Genomic DNA, 21869 nt, shown 5'->3' on the forward strand with positions numbered 1-21869 from the left:
TTTTAACTTACATAGGAAGTTCCACTCTCATCTGTCTTCCCTTTTTGTCCTACTCTTTTAGCATATGTAATTACTCTGTTTATAAATACAATGTTTTAAACTGTCCTCTAATCATTTCCTGTTTTCTATAACAGACTATATTCTTTTCAAAAATAGAAGTCATGGTGAATACTTAGTTTACATCATTTCACATTTCTTTAAATACACATAAAATTTGTTTAAAAGGAAGATGTGTTCATTGAATTTTAAATTTTGTTTTAAAGGATTGTTTCATTTTACAAGGTAATTTACTAAATTCCTATTTTCAAGGATTATACAGAATAATAGAAGAGTCAAAAATTAACAAAGCTATATATAATTACATGAAGATCGAATTTATTTTTTTACAATTTCACAATTTTACCATTTATCAACAAAATATTGCCAGACCTGATGGAAACATGTACTGCAACATTACTTTCTCTTTTTGATTTTTCAATCAAAAAAGGGAATTTTTCACTCCCTCTCTGGAGGTTCAAGTGTCCTGAAATAAACTGGCAACAAATTACGAGAAGAAAAGGCATACAGGATTATTAATGTGCAAGTGTACATGGGAGCCATACAAAATAAAGAATCAGAAGGCCAGATGGTTGAGGCTTATATGCCCTCTTCATACAGGAGAGGGAAATGGGAAATGTAAGGTATTTTGAGGAGTGCTAAATAATTTTCAGGGGAATTGAATGAGCTCAAATAATAGACAATGTCCTGGGCCAATGTTCCACTGACCTCTGGGGTGAGTGGCTATAATTTCCAGAAAGGTGAAGGACAGAACCTCACAGTGAACAAACATTGTCTTAGCATACAAATAAAGCCTCTCGGAAAATCTCTCAGAGCTTCCTTCAGAATAGATGAAAAATCTGTCTGGGTGTGATGATGAGTCTTTTTTCATCTTTGTTGTTTAATCATTCCTGGTTATTTAATGAGATTCCAAGGGAGTGGTTTTCAGACAATTGCATTTCTTTCGAAAGAAGTTTTCTTCAGTCAAATAAGGGTACTTCCAGAGAGCCCCGCCCTTGTGTCTGGGGCAAGGAAGAGAGCAAGAAGAGAAGGTTAGAACATTCTTGAAAGGCAGCTTCCATGAACCCTAAATTCCTTTAATTCAAAAAAGTGCTCAGCATGCCAAAGCACCATACTTTGGCATATTATTCTCTGAGCCACAACACTGTCTACACCCATCAACACTCAATTCTAAGCTCTTGAAATTTGTTCCTCTTCCATTTTTCCCTTTCACTTAATGGAATCCCTATACACCGTATCCTTCCCTCAATCTGAGATTACTGAAACAAGAAACGGACGGTCTCCTGAGATTCTGTTCCTTACCTCATTTCTTACACCCAGTCTATCAGCTAGTCCTGACAATTCTACCTTCAAATTATATCTTGAATCAACTCACTTCTCTCCTTTATTGCCACCACCATATTCTAGACCACTAACATCTTTTCTGGTCTTTTGTATAACCACTTAACATGCTCATACTCTTGCCTCACTACTATTCTCTGTATAATAGCCACATTGATTAGACAGTGTATCTGTGTTTGGTACAGTATATCCTGTGTACATACTGATTAGACAGATATACTGTCTCATCACTATCGTTGTGGGTTTTTTATTCCCCTAATTCAGCAGGCAGGAGTGTTACAGCTCTTTTCCTCCTGCCACATGTAATTTGGCAAGCAGGAGCATTATAGCTCTTTCACTCCTGCAGTTCAGTGACTCCAGGTTCTTGTCCCATGACCAAAAGGAATAAGGTACATGGATACTGGAGAGGGAGTAAGGCAGAGTAAAATTTATTGAGTGAAAGAAAAGCTCTCAACAGCGAGAGGGGACTTGAAAGTGGGTAGCCTTCTCTGAGACTGAGCTGGGGGTTTTTATGAGCTTCAAATGGGGGAATGCTTGCTAATTGGTTTATGGGTGGGCTTGGAAAAGGAATCATTCAATAGGCTAAAGGCATCATTCAGAAAGAACCAATTAAGAGAGAGTGGATAAGATATGGATGGAAGTTCTCACTCTGGTTCATGGATTCGATCCAGAACTGGTAGCCCAGTTTTCAGGCTTTAGACTGCCCTGGCTTGAAGGTTGAGTTTCACAGGGGACCCATTTGTGGCTGCCTGGGAATTTGTCTGTCTCCTGTCACTGTCACTATGGCTGTATATATTTACTAAATATACAGAATAACATTTCTCCTCTGCTTAAAAGCCACCAAAGGTCCATGCACTTCTTATTCCCTTAATATAAAATCCAAAATAATTATCTTACCCTACAAGACCCATAATATCACCTTTTTGACTTCCTATTCCTCCCCTCTCCTCCTCACTCACTATACTTCCAATGCATTGACCTTATTTCTGTTCCTCAAATAGCCCACATTCTTTTCCCTGTTAGGGCCTTAGCATATGTTGTTTATTCTACTTGCCATGCTTTTTATACTGCCCATCTCGTTCTTCAGTTTTAGTATAAATGTCACTCCTCAAAGTGCTTTTATTCTGATCACCTTCTCTAAGTAGGTCAGTCACCTGCTATTCTCTCTCATAGTAATTTTTTTTCAAAATATTTCATGAGTCATCATTATATATTTATGCACTTATTTAGTCTGACTCCTCCACTGGACCATAAGCTCCATAAGGATATATAATACATCTGTTTCTGTTGTGACTGAACACCTATGCAGTGCCTAGCACATAGTAGACACTCAATAAATATCTGTGAAACGAATGACTGAAAAAATAGCATTATTTCTTTTTTTTTAAGAATTCTTTTCTGGACAGACTGGGATGCAAATTTTCCTCGCATTGAATCTGCCTCTATGAGTGGTGCTGCAAGAAAAACCATCTACAAAGACATGAAAACTGGGGCTTGGCCTAATGGACTAACTGTGGACCACTTTGAGAAAAGGATAGTGTGGACAGATGCCAGGTTTAAAAAATTATCTCTTTTCTGGATTTTGTTTTTTATTTCCTCAGATAATATTTACAACACTGGAAAATGTCCTAACATGTCAGTATCATGTATATATATATTAAAATTGGAGGTGGGTTTTTTTTTTTTTTTTTTTTTTTTTTGCTTTTCCCAAATCAGATACAGACCCATAAAAATATTAATAAAATACCTTTTTTTTTGTCATTTAGCTGAGTTATATGATTATGTCTCTGGACTAGTTGAGTTTTGACAAACTACCCATGTATTTATCTTCCTGCAGGTCAGATGCTATTTATTCAGCCCTCTATGATGGAACAAACATGATAGAAATCATCCGAGGTCATGAATACCTTTCCCATCCCTTTGCTGTGTCTCTATATGGGAGTGAAGTCTACTGGACAGACTGGAGGACCAATACATTGTCCAAAGCCAATAAGTGGACAGGGCAGAATGTCAGTGTGATTCAGAAAACAAGTGCACAGCCATTTGACCTTCAGATATACCATCCCAGTCGCCAGCCACAGGGTAAGTGCTTGTTCACTTATGGATTAACCACCCAGAAAGTATTATCATCTTGATAATGTAATATTTGAACTATAAAATAATCTTCTGTAAGTTAAAAGTTATTGACATTTTATGCATAATGTATGAGGGAAGTGGTTTTAACCTTTATTTTAACTAGTTTAGAATTTTTTTATTTTGCTTCTTATTTTCTTTACATATAAATATTTAGGGGCATCTTAATTACTAAGATGCTCCTATATATTTATTTTAAACTAAGTCCCCTAATTTTTAGATTATTGCCATGTAGCATATTGGGAGGAGATGGGGTGGTACATGAGAAAAGGTGAACCATTTGCTTGAGTTCCTCTATTTTAAGAGAAGTGAGTTCACAGGCACATATGTGTTACCTCTTCCCATGTTTTTCAGCTTTTGATTCAACAGTGAACACCATCTTGGTTTCATGATTCTGTTTCCTCCACTCAATCTTTGCCAAATGTTACTATCCTAATTCTTACTTTTTCCCCTACTGTGATACCATGACCATTTGGCGTAACATCAGCTCATCCTTTTATACTTTTTCCCCATTATATGTGACATAACTGGTGGAAATCTCATTTGAATGCAAACAATGTCCCCTTCATTAGCATATTTTCATTTTAGATTCACGATTCTTAGATGACAAGCTCTCTCTTGCATTTTCTCCTTCTCTTTCTTTTTCAGTGTGGAATAAGATCTTCTAACTCATTGGCATGTAGGGCATTTGTTCCACACACTGAGCCTTATATTTTAAATTTGTATTATAGTATCGTTTAGACTTGACTAAAACCAGTTACCTCTCTGGTTGACAATATCACATGGCTATTCTTTGTCTTTCTTCAGTATGTGACCTTCATCCTCCCTTGATGCTATGTCTTCTACCAAAGTCTCATCTGCAAAATTTTCTGTGTCCTTTCTCTGACAATCTGATTGAATCTAGTTATTTTCCCAGATACTCTCAATTTCTCAGTTTCTATTTTCTTATGTAATTGATCTTTCTTTGCTATACATACTGGTTTCTATACATACTGCTTGCATAGGTGAGCAATAACTTTAATTTTTTTCTTCCACTCTTGATTTCTTTCACCTTATAAGCTAAAAAGCATGAGGACAATACAGAAAAAAAGTATATAGATTAGTCATTGTTGCATTTAATAAGGATTTAATAGATATATTGAATTTAACTAAATTTAAATAAGGCAAGAAGTTATTATTCTGACCAGCAATGTGCCACTAGTATAATGAAAAAGATACTCTTCTCTAGAAGCTTCCTCTTCAACAGAGGAATGCCTAGCTGTAAGCAAACACTGTAGATGACAATCACTTATAAGATATGAATGGTTTTGATTATTTCAAGTGTAAAATTATTTACACAACTGTATTTTTGTCCCTCAGATTGTTTGGCATTTTGTAGTAATTATAAATTGTATGTTCGGCACAATCTAAATGGACTGGACCATGAAAAATGCTTTCATCTATGTATTGCATCATTCCTTCTCACCCAAAATAGGATCAATGTCTTTCATTTAGTAACTGCACTGTCTAATTTGCCTACATTGGCATGACCCTTAGTAAATTCATAGAACAGGAAGAACCGTGATACTCTCAAACTTTCCTGACATTTGTGCATATATAGAAAAGAAATGAGACATTCATTGTCATTTTTTGGTGGGAGGAGGCATCCTTGACTTTTTTACTTAACTCAAAATATGATTTATATATGATTTTTCCTCTTTACTTAAGATAAGCAAGATTTTACTATGTAGATCTAATTTAACATATTTTCCCAGGATTCAGGGCAAATATTCTAGTCTTTAAATACATTTAGAGAATATCACCTACGAAAAGAACTTGCTGTTTCCTAAATGAAATTCAGTCAGTTTCCAATTTTGAGAGTGATCGGAGAACATTCTACTTTTCCCCATTATAAGGATCACTGAGCTTATAATAATCATTATCTGTCCTATTTATCTGCTTCAGTGAAGTAACACTTCCACTGCTAGGGAAAAAAGATGCAGGAACATATCGACTATTTTATTACCAAGGATAGAATTAAAATGAAAATGGTGACAAAGGCTCAGCATTAACACAAATACAATAATAATAGCCCATTTTCTGGTGAATAATAACATGATGTTCATGAAAAAAATAATACATTTTAAAAATACATGACATTCAGTACTATAAAATTGAAATATATCTTTCGCAAATTAAAGAAACAAAGGTTACAAATACTATTTGACATTATCTAATCCTCCAAGTAGGAAATTAATAAAAGTTTTAGCACCAGTTTTCTTACGAGTAAGCATTCATTATGCACACAAAATTCCAAATTGGTTATTGGACATTTAAGCAGAATATTTTAGACATACATTTTAGATTGCTTTGGTTTTTAATGTTGTTGTTATATGGGATTAGGAAGAAACAAACCAAAGCTGAAACGTATGCAATATGAAGGAGCAATAGTGAATATTTTAAAAATTAATTTTAAAAAATTACAGCATGAGGGAGCCAAGCTTAGAGTTAATGGCAAGGCCTGGGTTCAAATCCTAAACATAAGATTTATTAATTGCATGACATACCCTTCATCATTGGCATAGTTTTATTTCAGATTCATGAGTCTTAGCTATTAATGTGCTATTGGACATTATTGGCAAGTTATTTAACCTCTCTGTACTTGCTTTTTCAAACTGGAGATCATGTGTCTAAATCACAGGATCTCGCAAATGTTGAGTTTAATCACCATTTAACACAATGTAGGTTTTTCTTTAAGTTGAAAATATATAATTCACATTTATGAAGTAATCTAATCTATATTTTATCAGTAAAATACAAGTATTAATTTTTAGGTATATTAAAAAACAATGACAACAAAACTCATTTACAATAAATACTTTTTGGGTCATGTGTTAGGTTTTGTTTGGATAATGAGATCTGGGATTATATAATGAAGCATTAAATAAAAATGGTTTTGTGATTATGACTTTGTAATATAAGTGTGCAGTTATATCTTTTTTTTTTTTTTTTTTTTTTTTTTGCAGCAGCAAAATTTATTGCAAAGAGCAAAAGAACAAAGCTTCTCCAGCGTGGAAGCGGACCTGAGTGGGTTACCCAAGTATATCATTTTTATTAGTACTTTACAGGTGTTAGTCTCAATGTGTGCGGAGACTTGCAGGAACAGTTCTCCATCTGAGACTCGTTCTCACACATACCAATTATAAATTCTTATACTAGCTCAAATTTTACATCCTCTACATTAATAGTTAATACCGTAAGGATTCAGCATTTAAAGCTTGTATGGTTATTTATTTATTTATTCATTCATTGTTTCCTAACCCTGTCTTACCTACTCACCTAGATTATAAAATATTTAAGGAACAGTGTTTCATTTATTTCTTTGTGCCAACTATACAGTCTAGCTAAGTCCTTTATAACAATATTGATAATTATAATAATAATAGCTAACTTGATTATCATTGTATTTCATGAGATATCAATTTTTCATATCAATGAGAAAAATTGTTAGCAACCCAGTTTTACAGATGAGGAACCTAAGACAGAGAAATACTACGTAAATTGCTCCAGATCTAACAGCCAGGGGTAATCATTCTGTTATCTGAATGGAAGTCTGAAGCCAAAGCTTTTGTCTTACTCACTACACTCTACAGGCAGAAGACATTCAATGCACATATATTCCTCTTGGAATTGTTGCATCTTATCACCAGATGGCAGTAGAGAGTCATGTTTTATTGACATTCTCCTTGGACAAACTTCCTTACCTTCCTGGAGTTTATAGTCTAAGAGGAGGAACAAACTAAATTAACAATTAGGATAAATACAAACATTGTTATGATAGATAGATTTTGAATATAAGAGTATAGTAAATGTATTTTAAAAAGTAGCAGGGTGTGGTACTAAAAACAAAACAAAACAAACCTTGGAATTAGCTAAGTTTAATTCTTCCCTCATGTCACTCACTAGCCATGTTACCTGAGGCAAATTACTAACTTGGAGGGGTTTTATTTCCACATTTGCAGATCGAAACAGCTACAACTAAGGAAAGAATAAATCAGAGACAAGATTGGGCAGGGGTCAGATCATGCTCACACTCAAATAATATCCCTACAAAGAAATATAGTTTTTTCCTCCAGGATAAATGGTTCCAATGATGTTAAACATAAGTGTGCATTAAAATTAATGGAGGGCTTATTAAAACACATATTGGTGGGTGTTACCCAAAGATTCTGATTCGGTAGGTCTTGGGTGGGGTTTGACATTTTGCATCTTTAACAAATTCCCAGGGGACATGATGCTGACTTAAGAACCATTCCTCTAAGAAAAGGAAAAAAAACATTTAAAAAGAATATGGTCAAAGGAGTAAAAAGAACAGATTTGCATGATAGAAATTTGTAAAGGATTGATTGGAGAGACAGGATTGAAGTGTATATATGTGTGTATGTATATGTATGTATAGAATATATATGTATGTGTGTATATATATGTTACACACACCCCCCCACAGAAAGATAGAGAGAGAGATTATAGAAATTAACTCATATGCTTATGGAGGACAAGAAGTTCCACAATCTACTGTAGGTGAACAGGAGAACCAGGAAAACCAGTGGTGTAACTCAGTCCAAATCTTAAAGCCTAAAAACCAGGAAGGGTAGGTGGGTAATGGTATAAGTCCAGTTCCAGGAGTTCACAGGTCCGGGAACCAGGAGTGCTAATGATGGAGTGTGGGATAAGATATATATCCCAGCTCAAACAGGAAACAAACTTGCCTTTCCTCTATCTTTTTATTCTATTTAGGCCTTCAACAGATTGGATGATGCTTCCCTGTACTGGCAAGGGCAGGAACTTTTTAACCCAGTATACTAATGCAAATACTCATCTCTTCCAGAAATACACCCAGAAATAATTATTTGCCAGCTATCTCGACATTCTCTAGACTGGTCAAGTTTACATATAAAGATAACCATCACAGGAAGTTACTTCAGTAGATCAGGAGGTGGCTGATGTCAAAATCTGGTAGATGCTTGTAGGTGAAACGGTCTCTGTTGAGATATACTTAGAGGTGAAATCATTAAAAAGTAGCGACAGAGATTTGAGTGGGGAACCTGGGGAAAGGAGGAATAATATGGGATGGCTTTAAGAGAGGGGGTCAGCAAATGTATTCTGTGAAAGGCCAAATAATATTAATGAATATTTTAGGACTTGTGGGCCATGTGTTCTCTGTTGCAATTACCCTGCTGCAGTTGTAATGTGAAAGCAGTCATATGGGAAATGAGTAAGTGTGGCTGTGTGCCAATAAAACTTAATTTCTAGACACCAAAATTTGAATTTCATATAAGTTTTACGTGCCATGAAATAGTATTCTTCATTTGGGTTTTTTTCCAACCGTATAAACAAGTTGCTCACTAGCCAGTATTAGCCTTTAGGCCATCATTTGCAGACACTTGATTTAAAGGATTAGCTGAAAAATTAAACTTTGGAATGTGCTGAATTTGAGATACTTCTGGGATACAGTTGAATATTTAGGGCTAAAAAGGAAGGAAGGTTTGGGCTAAAACTAGAACTTTCGTAGTTATTCAATTGTAGATTGAAGGCAAAATGTAGGTAAGATTTCTTGCCTAGACCAGCTCGGTCAGGGAGACCCTAACCCAGCAGTGTTAGAGGAATTAAAGACACACACAGAAATACAGAGGTGTGAAGTGGGAAATCGGGGGTCTCACAACCTTCAGAGCTGAAAGCCCGGAGCAGAGACTTACCCACGTATTTATTAACAGCAAGCCAGTCATTAGTATTGTTTCTATAGATATTAGATTAAATAAAAGTATCCCTTATGGAAAATAAAGGGATGGGCCGAAATAAAGGGATGGGCTCTGGCTAGTTATCTGCGGCAGGAGCATGTTCTTAAGGCACAGATTGCTCATGCTTTTGTTTGTGGTTTAAGAATGCCTTTAAGCGGTTTTCCGCCCTGGGTGGGCCAGGTGTTTCTTGCCCTTATTCAGGTAAACCCACAAACTTCCAGCCTGGGCATTATGGCCATCGTGGCCATCATGAACACGTCACTATGCTGCAGAGGTTTCGTTTATGGCCAGTTTTGGGGACAGTTTATGGCCAGATTTTGGGGGGCCTATTCCCAACAATTTCTTAGGATTATTACAGAAAATAGAAAAGGGCAAGGATAGAGCCTTGGAGAACTCCAACACTAAAAAGGAAGGGAAAGAAGAATGCGCGGAAAAGGGCACCAACAGATTTCAGGACAAAAAGGGAAAGCTTGCGCATGAGTGCTACACACACACGCACACACGAAGGGAAAAGTTTCAAGCTAACACTAGCCAACAGTATTTGCTTTTGTAGAAAAATAAAAATAAAGACATAAATGTATTCATGGGATTTGGCAACCTGAAAGAAGGTCAGTGATAATTTTAGTGAGAGCAATTTCGGTGGGTTTGTTTGCATATATCCTCGTGATCCTAAATATGTCTGGCATTAGATATTAGTATAACTTTCAACTCTTTTTACTACAAAATATAATTTACTAAATAAGACTATATTGTTCAGTCAAACAGTAAATTCCAAAAAAATACCTTCATAGCAGTCAGCTTAGTCTAGAGCCAGATTGCTTGGGTTCAAATTCCAAATTCATCATATCCTGACTTCTAGTGCATTAGTATTAGTTTGTTTCTCTACGTTAGCAGTTGTTTGTTTGCCTGTTTGTAAATCTGTAACATAGAATTGTTATAAAGATTAAATGCATTAGTCTCTCTCTCTTTTTTGTTGTTGTTGAGATGGAATCTCACTCTGTCTCCCAGGCTGGAGTGCAGTGGCACCATCTTGGCTTACTGCAACCTCCGCCTCCCGGGTTCAAGCGATTCTCCAGCCTCAGCCTCCTAAGTAGCTTGGATTACAGGCACATGCCACCATGTCCAGCTAATTTCTGTAGTTTTAGTAGAGATGAGGTTTTCCTATGTTGGCCAGACTGATACTGAACTCCTGATCTCAGATGATGTGCCCTCCTCAGCTTCCCAAAGTGCTAGGATTACACGCGTGAACCACTGCGCCCGGTCACATTAGCCTCTTTTAAGCAGTTAGAAGATACCTGGCAAGCACTAAGCACTTTATAAGTGTTTGTTAAGTAAATTAAATAGATTAGATTAGCTAGCTAGCTAGATAGATGCACAATTCTCTTATGTTGTTTTACACATTGACACCAAACTCTCCTCCCCTGCCCTGTAAGGGAGTTGTTTGTAAGCATGGAAAAAGTGAAATGTAACTCTTCTTTTGTATACTTCTTTCTCTACCACCCATCTGCCATGTCATTCTTCTCTGTGTGCCCGCTCAGCCCAAAGGTGTTTTCTTCGTCACCACTCCAGGTGCGGGGTGAAATTTTCTCATAAACCCAGCAAGAATCTACCACCCCGGGTTTTTCTGTTTTGTGTTTCTTTTCTTAGCTGCTCTAATTGGAATTAAAAAAATCAAGAATGTAATTGTTACTTTAATTATAGTGTTGCAAACCCTTTGTCTGTTAGACTTTCACCAATTGTAAGATGTTTTTCTCTTTTTGTAGAAACTTATTTTTCATGTAAACAGAACTTGGTTTAAAGGGGTCTTAAGCATTTGTTGATAAAAGTAGTACTATTTTTGCAAAAAACATTTTAGTTTACTTTCAATGTCAGGCTACTGACTCATCTGCTCCTTTTAAATTTTATTTTGAAAACCATAGCAACTGGTAAATATACAAACTGATTTAGATAATAATGTGACATCCTTTTAAAAAAGAATCAAAACCCAGAAAAAGAGAGAATGAGTAAGATATTGAGAGGTTTCTCTATAGTACAATAATAATTCGATTAAATATAGTTATACCAATTATACTCTAACTCAGTCTCCATTTTGCATCCCTGTTTTATAAGACGTCCATGAATTGGCCCATGAATGAATGAGTGAATGAATCAGAATGAATTGTTTCACGTAGAGAGGCTGTGTATTGTAGTGTAGTGGTTAAAACCTGGACTCTGGAACATGAATCTTTCTGTTCTCCTTTTAATATTTGTGTGATCTTGACTTAATCTTTTTTACCTTCTCAAAGTTAAGTTTAGCCTTTGCAAGATGAAGGCAATTTATTTTCATAAACAAAGGTGACCATTGAGAGACATAAATAAAAGAATGCTTATAAAACACTTGGCACATTTTCTAGCATATGATAAAATAAATTATTATTTCTTTAACTTTTAAAATCTTTTTTTTTAAATCCCACTGTCCATTATAGGAACATTGCAAGCTGTTTCTCAAAAAGTAAGTTTAACATCGAAATGATTTAAGTGCCTCCAATTGCATCAGAAAAACATTTCTATAGAAAATTAAACTTTTCTTGACAACATCTATAAGAAAACAGGATAATCTTATTTCACAGTAAAAAAAAAAAAAATGTTATATTTTAAGAATATTAGTGATACTCCCTTACTAATTTGCTCCTTAGAGGACAAAGTATCACTTACAATACCTGAAGGATGAGGGATTTCATATTGTATTATTAATATTTTCAGTTAGAATTATGTGGAATATTTTTCACATGATTAATAAAAGCGTTTTTTTTTTTTCTTTTTTGTCAAAAAGAAATACCCTGAAAGACATGTTTCAGCATGGTGGAGGTGAATCTCAAATATTTGCAGATTGCTTAAATTATTTGCTTCCACAATTCACTGTGTTAAGATCTAGGCCAGTCCCGGTGGCTGACACTGGTAATCCCAGCACTTTGGGAGGCCGAAGCAGGCAAATCACTTGAGCTCACAAGTTCAAGACCAGCCTGGGCAACATAATGAAACCCTGTCTTTTCAGAAAAAAATAAAATCTAACTAGACTGGATAAAGACAATGTGGTACATATACACCATGGAATACTATGTAGCCATAAAAATGAATGATATCATGCTCTCTGCAGGGACATGGATGGAGCTGGAAGCCATTATTCTCAGCAAACTAAAGCAGGAACAGAAAACTAAACACCACATATTCTCATTTATAAGTGGGAGCTGAATGTTGAGAACACATGGACACATGGTGGGGAACAACACACACTGGGGCCTGCCGAGGGGTGGGGATAGGGGGGAGAGAGCATCAGGAAGAATCACTAATGGATACTGGGCTTAAAACCTAGGTGATGGGTTGATCTGTGAAGCAAACCACCATGACACATGTTTACCTGTGTAACAAACCTGCACATCCTGCACATGTACCCTGGAACTTAAACAGTAAAAGAAAGATCTAACTACTTGTCATATAAATTAAATTGCTCTTTCTCTTTCCTCTCTCTCTCTCTCTAAATATAAAATATATATTATATGTAAAATAATACATATTATATATATTTTTAGCAGAGTTGATAACATGTAGGATAGAGGTTACACACGTACATACATACATACATACATAATACATTGTATTATTCTCCCCACTGTTTACTCGTATCTAGTGTCTCTTTATTTCATATATACTATCGGTATGAGATTTACTTGATCTAACATGTATCCTATTTTAAAATTCAGAATCCCTAGTTCTATTCCAAAATCAGGGCTTCTCAATATATGCACTTCACACATTTTGGGCCAGATAATTCTTTGTTAGTTGTGGGCTAGATAGTTCTCAATTACACTTGCTGTGAATTATACAATGTTTATTAGATCCTTCACCTCTTTTCACTAAGATGCCAACAGTACTCCAAGTCATAACAACCAAAAACGTCTCAATTTATTTCCAAATGTTTCTTGGGAGGTAAAATCACCACCATCACCACTGATTGAGAACCACTGTCCTAGATGGTTTTTTAAAATACTGTGAATACAGAATCATTGTAAAAATAGGAACTTCCCTGACATGTTTTTTTTTTTCTTTCAAAGCATATAACAAGTGACATTAACAGAGAATAAATTAAGATACCAGAAAGACATGTCATCTCTTTAGAACGACTGAAAGTTAGTTGGTATTTTAAGACACATTTCCACTATAAATGTAACATTATATTACATATATATTTTCGTCTTTTTACACCAAAACCTGCATACAGATGGAAATTTTTTTGGTGGTTTTTAAAAATTCTGTCTGTAGAGATACCTATAAAAGATAAGATAAAATTTTTAGACATCCTATATTCTACTTTATAGAGTACAGCATAAAATTAATTCATAAAGTATGACATAATTTGAGGAAAGCAGCTCCCTCATAAATAGTACTGTTAGAATCTGGTGAAAGTAAAGCATGCTTTACTTGCACATATTTTATGTGTATATATTTTAAATTAGGAATTCACTTAAATTCTTCAATGTGAAATGTTAAACTTATCACTTAAAGATATTTGTCATAGGGAAAATAGGATTTGAGATTAGTGTTTCATTGCAAAGCACTTCTGAAAATTCCTTTCTTTAAAACTATTAAGTCCTTTCCTAAGGGAAAATTACTAATAAACATTATTTTATTACAATAGTAATTGTTTTCGTGTACATAAGGTTCATTAATAGGATGAATATTAGTTACTATCAAAAATGACTACATGGGAGGGAGAAAAATCTTTCTCTACCTAACAAATTGGACCCTGGCATTCTGCTTTGAGCATGGTTTTATTAGGTAAACAGCTATACATATTTTATACTGCAACAACATTTATGTGTATTTTGAACTTATTGGAAAAACTAGTTGTTTGGATTTAAAATGGTTTTTTCTTTTCCCCTGGTGATAAATGGACTATAATTAAATACAGTTTGAATCATATGTGAAATTATATTTAATGATATTATTTTTCTTCCCAGAGCGCACATCAGTCTTGGGTGATTGCACAATTAACATGTTTCTCCTATAAAGTATTGTAGTTGTGCATTATTTAATCTTTTCACCTGCAGCTATGATGTGCTCTAGAAGATTAACTTCCTAGATTTTTAGATTGCTGCAGTTTTAGAATATATACCCATATACATTTATGTACATGAATATGAATCCAAATGTCCCTACCTCTAACACAAGAATAGATACCATAAAAATTTTAGGAAAAAAACAATATGTGTGTGTGTATGTGTATACATATACATATATACTAAGACATATATATATATATATGTCTTAGTTCTTGCCAGCATATCACTTCTCTAGCTCAGAGAGTGACAAACTACAACCCTCAGGCTAAATTCAGCCCTCTGTTTTGTAAATAAAGTTTTATTTTCACACAGTCACACCTCTTCATTCACCTATTGTTTTATGGCTGCTTTTGTGTTACAGTAGCAGAGTTGAATAATTACTATGGAAAATATAAAGCTTGCAAAAGTCCAAATATCTACCATCTGGCCTTTAATAGAAAAACCTTGCCAAACACTGGTTTAGCTAGAAAGTCCAACACATACTAATACAAAATATATGAACAAATGTCACTAACTAGAAAATAGGACAGCAAGCAATGAATTGTCTAATTGCCTTGTAAAAGCAATAATTACAACCAATATTTCATGATGAAATAAATCAGCATTAGCTGGCTTCATTAGAAAATGTTTCATGGCAGAAAAATGAATTGAGCTGGGACATGAAGGAAGGTTAATGTAAAGATACTGATGATGAAATTCTAGGGGAAGAAAAGTACATCATGTGGAGTTGGAAAATAATAAACTATAGGTATTCAGGGAATAATGAGAAATACCTTTTAGTGTGTACACAATGTGTATGTAGAAGGAAAGTGGTAGATGAGGCTTGGAAGATAGATTCGTGTTTTAGAAAGAGAGGTGGGTATATCTGGGACAGTATCACGACGTACCAGTTACATAGCCATAGCAGTCATTCAAAGGTGAGGAAATGAATTTGGAAATATGTTGGAAGAGTAGAGGTAAAAAGAAAGGAAACACGTATTAGACAAAATCTGTACAATACTTGAGAAATGATTAAATATGGCAGTGAAAAAGAAATAAAAAATGCTTTGGAGTACAAATTTTGTGTGTTTGGAAGGTTGATGACTTCCGTTTTGTTTTTTGTTTACTTGCTTTTAGAGACAGTCTTGCTCTGTGGGTCAGGCTGGAGTGCAGTGGTATGATCATAGCTCACTGCAGCCTCAAAATCCTGGGCTAAAGGGATCCTCTTATCTTGGCCTCCCAAAGCACAGGGATTACAGATGTGAGTCACCACACCTGGCCTTGATCACTTCTTTAACAAAAGTAAACAGAGAGTGGATCAGAATAAAGATCTGGAGGGTAAATGGTAGTAGCAGGGAAACCAGTCTGACTAGTGCTGAGGAGTCTTAGGGGGAAATAAATAGTAGGAGATAAAGCTGAGACTTTGTGAGGTAGACTGTGGGAAGTCATTCATTTTTTTTTTTTTTTCCCCCCAGTAGAGATGGGACCTACCTGTCTTGCCCAGGCTGGTCTCTATCTGCTGGACTTAAGCAATCCTCCTACTTCAGCCTCCCAAAGTTCTGGGATTATTGGTATGCCTGGCCCTAAATTTCTAAACCAGATATGATCAAGTATGTGTTCTAAAAAGATAACTGTATGTAATGCAGGGAGTCTAGATATCAAAGATTCGTTAGGAGTTTCATGTAACAATCTATGCAGGAAATGGAGAAAACCTAAATTGAGCCAGTGACCATAAAACTGAAGAGAATTGAGTACTGGGTTAGTGTATAGAAACTTAAGCACCTTGGGGTAAGAACTCGTCCATTATTATATCTCAGCTTTTTTTTTTTTTTTCACAGTGTTTTAAACAACTATGTGCTTCATAATGTTTTATTCAATGCATAAATAAAAGGTGGAGGGTATTACAGGTGTATCTCTAAGGTTTTATATTTTATCAGTTTGAGTTTAGACAATATGAGTTATTCGGTGAACCCAGTCTGCCCAGCTGTATTTATATTTCATCTGTTAAGATTTATTAGAGCATTCCATTGATCAATGGCTTTTCCATCTTTTGGATACAAAGAGATGAAATAGGCTTAGCTTTGGTAGAAGTTTGCAGCCTCTGCAATCCTACTGGATTTTGCAGTAGTGTCTCTTATAAAATAGCTACTTACTATCTAATTATAATAGATATGTCTTATAAGGCTTTGTGGGCCATGTGGTCTTTATTGAAGCTATTCAATTCTACTATTGCAGTATGATAACAACCATGGCTAATATGTAAACCGATGCACATGGTTATGTTTCAATAAAACTTTATTTACAAAAACAGTCAGTGGACCAGATTTGTCTCATGGGTTACCGTCTGCTAATCCCTGCTTTCTATAAAAATGTGAGTATTATAAACAGTATTTTTAAATTTGGTAATTGGAATAGGTAGCTGTGTTCAAGCACTTGTTTGGAAAGAAACTTTGAAATAATATTGTTGAATCCTTTAAAATGAGAAGAGATGAAAATGAAAAGTAAGAATTCTTTGTGGATTTTTCATCCTGTGAAGCACAAAATATTGTGAATTATACATTACAGTGTTATTAATAAGACATTGGGCTACAAAGTCAATGCAATTTTTTATTTTAGTATGTACATAGAAACTTAATATCTTTGCTTTTAAAAAGTTTTTTTTTTTTTCATAATTATAGGGTGTTGAAAAGAGTTGGTATGATTCTGGCCTAAAAATAATGATGCTCAAAGTGAAATTCAAGTACCTACCATTAGACTGTTATGGATTATGCTTTTAATTTTCCCAAGAAATAGCATTTCCTATGCTAGTGTTTTTGAACAAACTTCTTTTTCCTTCTGCTCTTCCCTTTTACTCCTCTTTCTTTTTTCTTTTCTCCTTCCTCATTTTACTTTATTTTATTTTTTCAGGTATGGGGGAATTTGGGTTTTCTCTTTCTATCTACCTGACTGGGTAACCTTGACTTGATATATGACACTTAACACTGCCTCTTACTCACTCCTCCTTCTGTCCTACAACACCTTTCTGCCTTTCCTTCCCACCTACTTTCTTGCTTCTCTAACTTGTGATTCCTTAGGGACTTCAATTATTATAACAGAAAATCGAAAGATAACAAAGAACAAAAAAAGAACTACTTACTCTGTGTGATAAAGGAATTGCGCTAGAAAGGAATCTCTAGAACAATAGCTTCTACTCTTTTCTAATATCTTTTGTTCTTAATTTTCTTAGGAGAACGAGTTGTTTGTGAGTCTCTTATTTTCCTTTATTTATTTGTTTATTTGTTTTTAACAAATACAAAGACACTATTACTTTTATCATCTTGATGTGAGGAATGTTAAAAATTGCCAAAAACTGCATTGAATATTTATCAAATCAGTTCATGTCTTATATCCTCTACATTTTTATTATCTCTTTGATTTGTATTCTTTGTGTTTTAAAACCCCACAGGACTGCTATTTACTTCTGTAAGGGGGAGGAAATTTCTTTTCTCTATCCATCTCAGGTTCATGGCTGAGGTCTATAACGAAAGACAGATTAACAAGAAAAGTACGCAAACTTAATACACGTATTATATGACACAAGAGCCTTCTGAGGAAATAAAGACCTGAAGAAATGGTTAAAATCTGGGTAGTTTCATGCTAGGAGGTATTATCTAATGGTAATAAACTGGGGAAAAATTAGCAAGGCCTGTTTGTTCAGATTCTTTTCTGTGTCCCTGTGTCTTCAGACATAAGGATGTTCCTTTCCTCGGGGCTTAGGAAGGGCACCTCCACATGAGAGTTTGTAATCTGCTTCGGGGGAGGTCAGAAAATCCTTTCTAGTTTTCATGACCTGTTTCAGGAAAGAGGGGTGGAGGGAAGTCACAGAGACCTTCCTGCTTCTGTCATTTTCCAGTGGGCAAAGGTGGCATATTTGGGGCATGTGTCAACCCTATCACTACTTCGAGCAAGGGGACATGGTTGGAAGATACCACTCATGAGTTGAAAGCTAACATTTTCTTGATGGGGCTGCGAGAATAACTCGTTTCTGCCTTCAATTCAGTAGGCTAGTTCTAATGACTTTTTTCTACTAGATAGGCTCCATAAAAATAAGATTAAAGATACTAGATAAATTAAAATCTTATCCAAAAGACACGATGACAGAACGAGAAACATAAAATTCAAAATGTCTCAAGACATTCGATGCCATCACAGAATGACATTAAGCTGCAAAATTTAATATTCTGTTCTCAATTTGAAAAATCATAACTTATTTATACAAGGGAGTTGAGTAAGTATGTACAAGTGGAGCGATCCTTAGCCATGGAATTAGCTAATACAGAAAAAGTAACAAAGAAGTAGATGACTTAATCATGCAGACAGACAGACATTTCTTCACATAGGCCTCATCTGAAGAAGAGTACGCATTTGAAGGAAAGGTATATATGTAACAGCAGTTTCCTAGGAAGCATTTAAAAGTGGTGTGCCAAGGCAAGAACTGTAACCTCCGCCTCCCGGGTTCAAGCGATTCTCCTGCCTCAGCCTCCTGAGTAGCTGGGACTAGAGGTGTGTGTCACCACGCTCAGCTAATTTTTTGTATTTTTAGTAGAGATGGGTTTTCACGGTGTTAGCCAGGATGGTCTTGATCTCCTGACCTCATGATCTGCCTGCCTTGGCCTCCCAAAGTGCTGGGATGACAGGCGTGAGCCACTGCACCCGGCCACTACCTCTAAGCAATAGGATGCATGCCATTTGTCTGAGAGAGAATTGATGGAGTTTTCTTACTTATCTTTGAAATAATGTTTTTATTAATATAATTCCTGTGTATGATTGTCTATTATTGTCATATTAATCACCCTACTAATGGGTTCTATGTAGGAAACTGTACTTTGAATCATTAGGTGAATAACCCCTGTCAACCTCACAGGTTCCCTAATACATTCTTCCTTCTTCACTGTTCATATTTCACTGTGTAATTACAGCTCCCAATCCTTGTGCAGCTAATGACGGCAAAGGCCCCTGCTCTCACATGTGTCTAATCAATCACAATAGGAGCGCTGCATGTGCATGCCCCCACTTGATGAAGCTTTCTTCAGACAAGAAGACCTGCTATGGTAAATTTCTTATAGTTCTAATCAAAAATAAAAATAAAATTGAATTCTCTCAAATTATATTAGCATTCAGATTTTACTCATATTAAAATAGAGGAAGTTTTTTTTCTGTTTTCAAAAATATTTTAGGTGGTGGTGCTATTTCTAGCCACTATTGATGATTCATCTGCTCTGGGGAAAACTGGCAAATTCTTTAAATATGTGACATGTTGTACTTTGTTATTTATTACCTTACTCATTTTTTTTCTTCCTACTTTCTTATTTGATACGTTAGCAGAATTTATCTCCGCAAAACAGGAAGATTTTTAAGTGAAAGTGCATTATCAGAAAATGATAATGTAGGTAACCTGCATAACAAAGAGGTGCTTAACAGCTTTAATCTGCTCTTCTAAAGTCATTCTAGCATCATTTGGTAGAGAATTATCACCCCGAAAGGGGAAAAAGTGAAGTAAAATATATAACTTGGAAAAATTTGTAAAAAAAAAAAAAAAAAAAAAAAAAACCCACACATTTAAACAATGCATTTGAACTAAAAAAGATAAATTTTGTGAATAAAAATTTTTGCTTTCTGTTAATAATTGTATTTATTTGCAAAACATAATTTTAAGTACAGAAAAAAATATCAAAATTTAAGTCAGGCATTTAGGTACATGTAGCATTAATTTACATAATAATAACATATCTCAACATCAATAAACTAAGACAACAACAAAAAAATAGAATATCTGTAACTACTATTTCTATTTGCTCTAATATTTTACAAATGTAGTGCAAGGAAGGCGTCTATGGAAGTAAAAGTGATATAATGGCTCACAATGTTAGTTACCGCAGATTTACAAAAAATTACACTAAAAGCATGCTTTAAATTATTTGAGCCCTAATTTCTATAGGAAAAATATATATGAGATTTCTAATAGCATGTTTAGTTTTATCTTATTCAAAGACAGTATAGAAAATCTGTTCTTGGAGTCCCTCAAAATCTTGCCATGGAATACAATATTGTAATTATGTACAAAGTACAAATACGGTATTTGACACTTGGAGTTTATGTAGTTTAGCAACTTTGAAATTCTAAGGTCACTGAGAATTGATTACTGAGAATATCTGGGTGTTTCTAGCCAAAGAAAAATGATGATGTAAGGCTTCTAACTCATTTTACATTTGTTTCTATTAAATACCTTAATTTAAAATAGATAAATTGTTACTTCATTGTTTCCATCAAGTATTGATTATGATGTTCAGGAGTTAACATGTATTAAATCAAGTAATATTTTAGAATTTCTAGACTATTTCAAGCTTGCCAACTTCATAAGAGAAAAACAATTTCTATTTCTTTTTTAGAAATGAAAAAATTTCTTCTTTATGCAAGACGTTCTGAAATCAGAGGAGTGGATATTGACAATCCATATTTTAACTTTATCACGGCATTTACAGTTCCTGATATTGATGATGTTACTGTGATAGACTTCGATGCATCTGAGGAACGTTTATATTGGACAGATATTAAAACACAAACCATTAAACGAGCTTTTATTAATGGAACTGGGTTAGAAACTGTTATTTCAAGAGGTAAAAGATTTGTACATGTTATAACTTTAAAAATGTTTGTTATTGAATTTGTAATAATCACAAGTCTTTCATATTATTTCTCTATTACTCAACTCTATGCTGTTAATTGAAAGTTAGAATTGAATAGATATTTAATAATATGCTACATCCTTACAATTGTAGAATGTTATAATTAAATTGCACAGAGCAGACTGATAATTGGAAATTTACATTCATGTGAAGAAAAACTTCAGAGCAGATCACCTTAAAATTTAGATTTCTCGGCTGGGCATGGCGGCTCATGGCGGTAATCTCAGCACTTTGAGAGGCCGAGTCAGGAGTTTGAGACTAGCCTGAAGCAACATGGTGAAACCCTGTCTCTACTAAAAATACAAAATTAGTCGAACGTGGTGGCACACACATGCAATCCCAGGTACTTGGGAGAGTGAGGCAGGAGAGTCACTCGAACCCGGGAGGTGGAGGTTGCAGTGAACCAAGATCATACCATTGGACTCCAGCATGGGCAAGAAGAGCAAAACTCCATCCCTCCAAAAAGTAAAAAAATAAAAATTAAAAAAAATTTACGGGCCGGGCGCGGTGGCTCACGCCTGTAATCCCAGCACTTTGGGAGGCCGAGGCGAGCGGATCACAAGGTCAGGAGATCGAGACCACGGTGAAACTCCGTCTCTACTAAAAAAAAAAAAAAAAATACAAAAAATTAGCCGGGCGCGGTTGTGGGCGCCTGTAGTCCCAGCTACTCGGGAGGCTGAGGCAGGAGAATGGCGTGAACCCAGGAGGCGGAGCTTGCAGTGAGCCGAGATCGCGCCACTGCACTCCAGCCTGGGCGA

The 21869-nt window shown here is 35.1% G+C and overlaps 1 protein-coding gene across 3 annotated transcripts in view; it reads left to right on the plus strand.

Moving 5' to 3' along the window:
* Positions 1 to 21869, plus strand: part of LRP1B (LDL receptor related protein 1B) — a 1933102-nt gene that overhangs the window by 1285576 nt on the left and 625657 nt on the right. For all 3 annotated transcript variants that reach the window (XM_050752792.1, XM_050752793.1, XM_050752794.1), the window contains exons 26-29: positions 2788 to 2952; positions 3236 to 3480; positions 19345 to 19476; positions 20815 to 21042. In XM_050752792.1, the coding sequence (XP_050608749.1) occupies positions 2788 to 2952; positions 3236 to 3480; positions 19345 to 19476; positions 20815 to 21042 (770 nt within the window). The remainder of the gene's footprint in view (positions 1 to 2787; positions 2953 to 3235; positions 3481 to 19344; positions 19477 to 20814; positions 21043 to 21869) is intronic.

This window comes from Macaca thibetana, chromosome 12 (genome assembly GCF_024542745.1).
Source record: "Macaca thibetana thibetana isolate TM-01 chromosome 12, ASM2454274v1, whole genome shotgun sequence".
NCBI classification, from domain to species: domain Eukaryota; kingdom Metazoa; phylum Chordata; class Mammalia; order Primates; family Cercopithecidae; genus Macaca; species Macaca thibetana.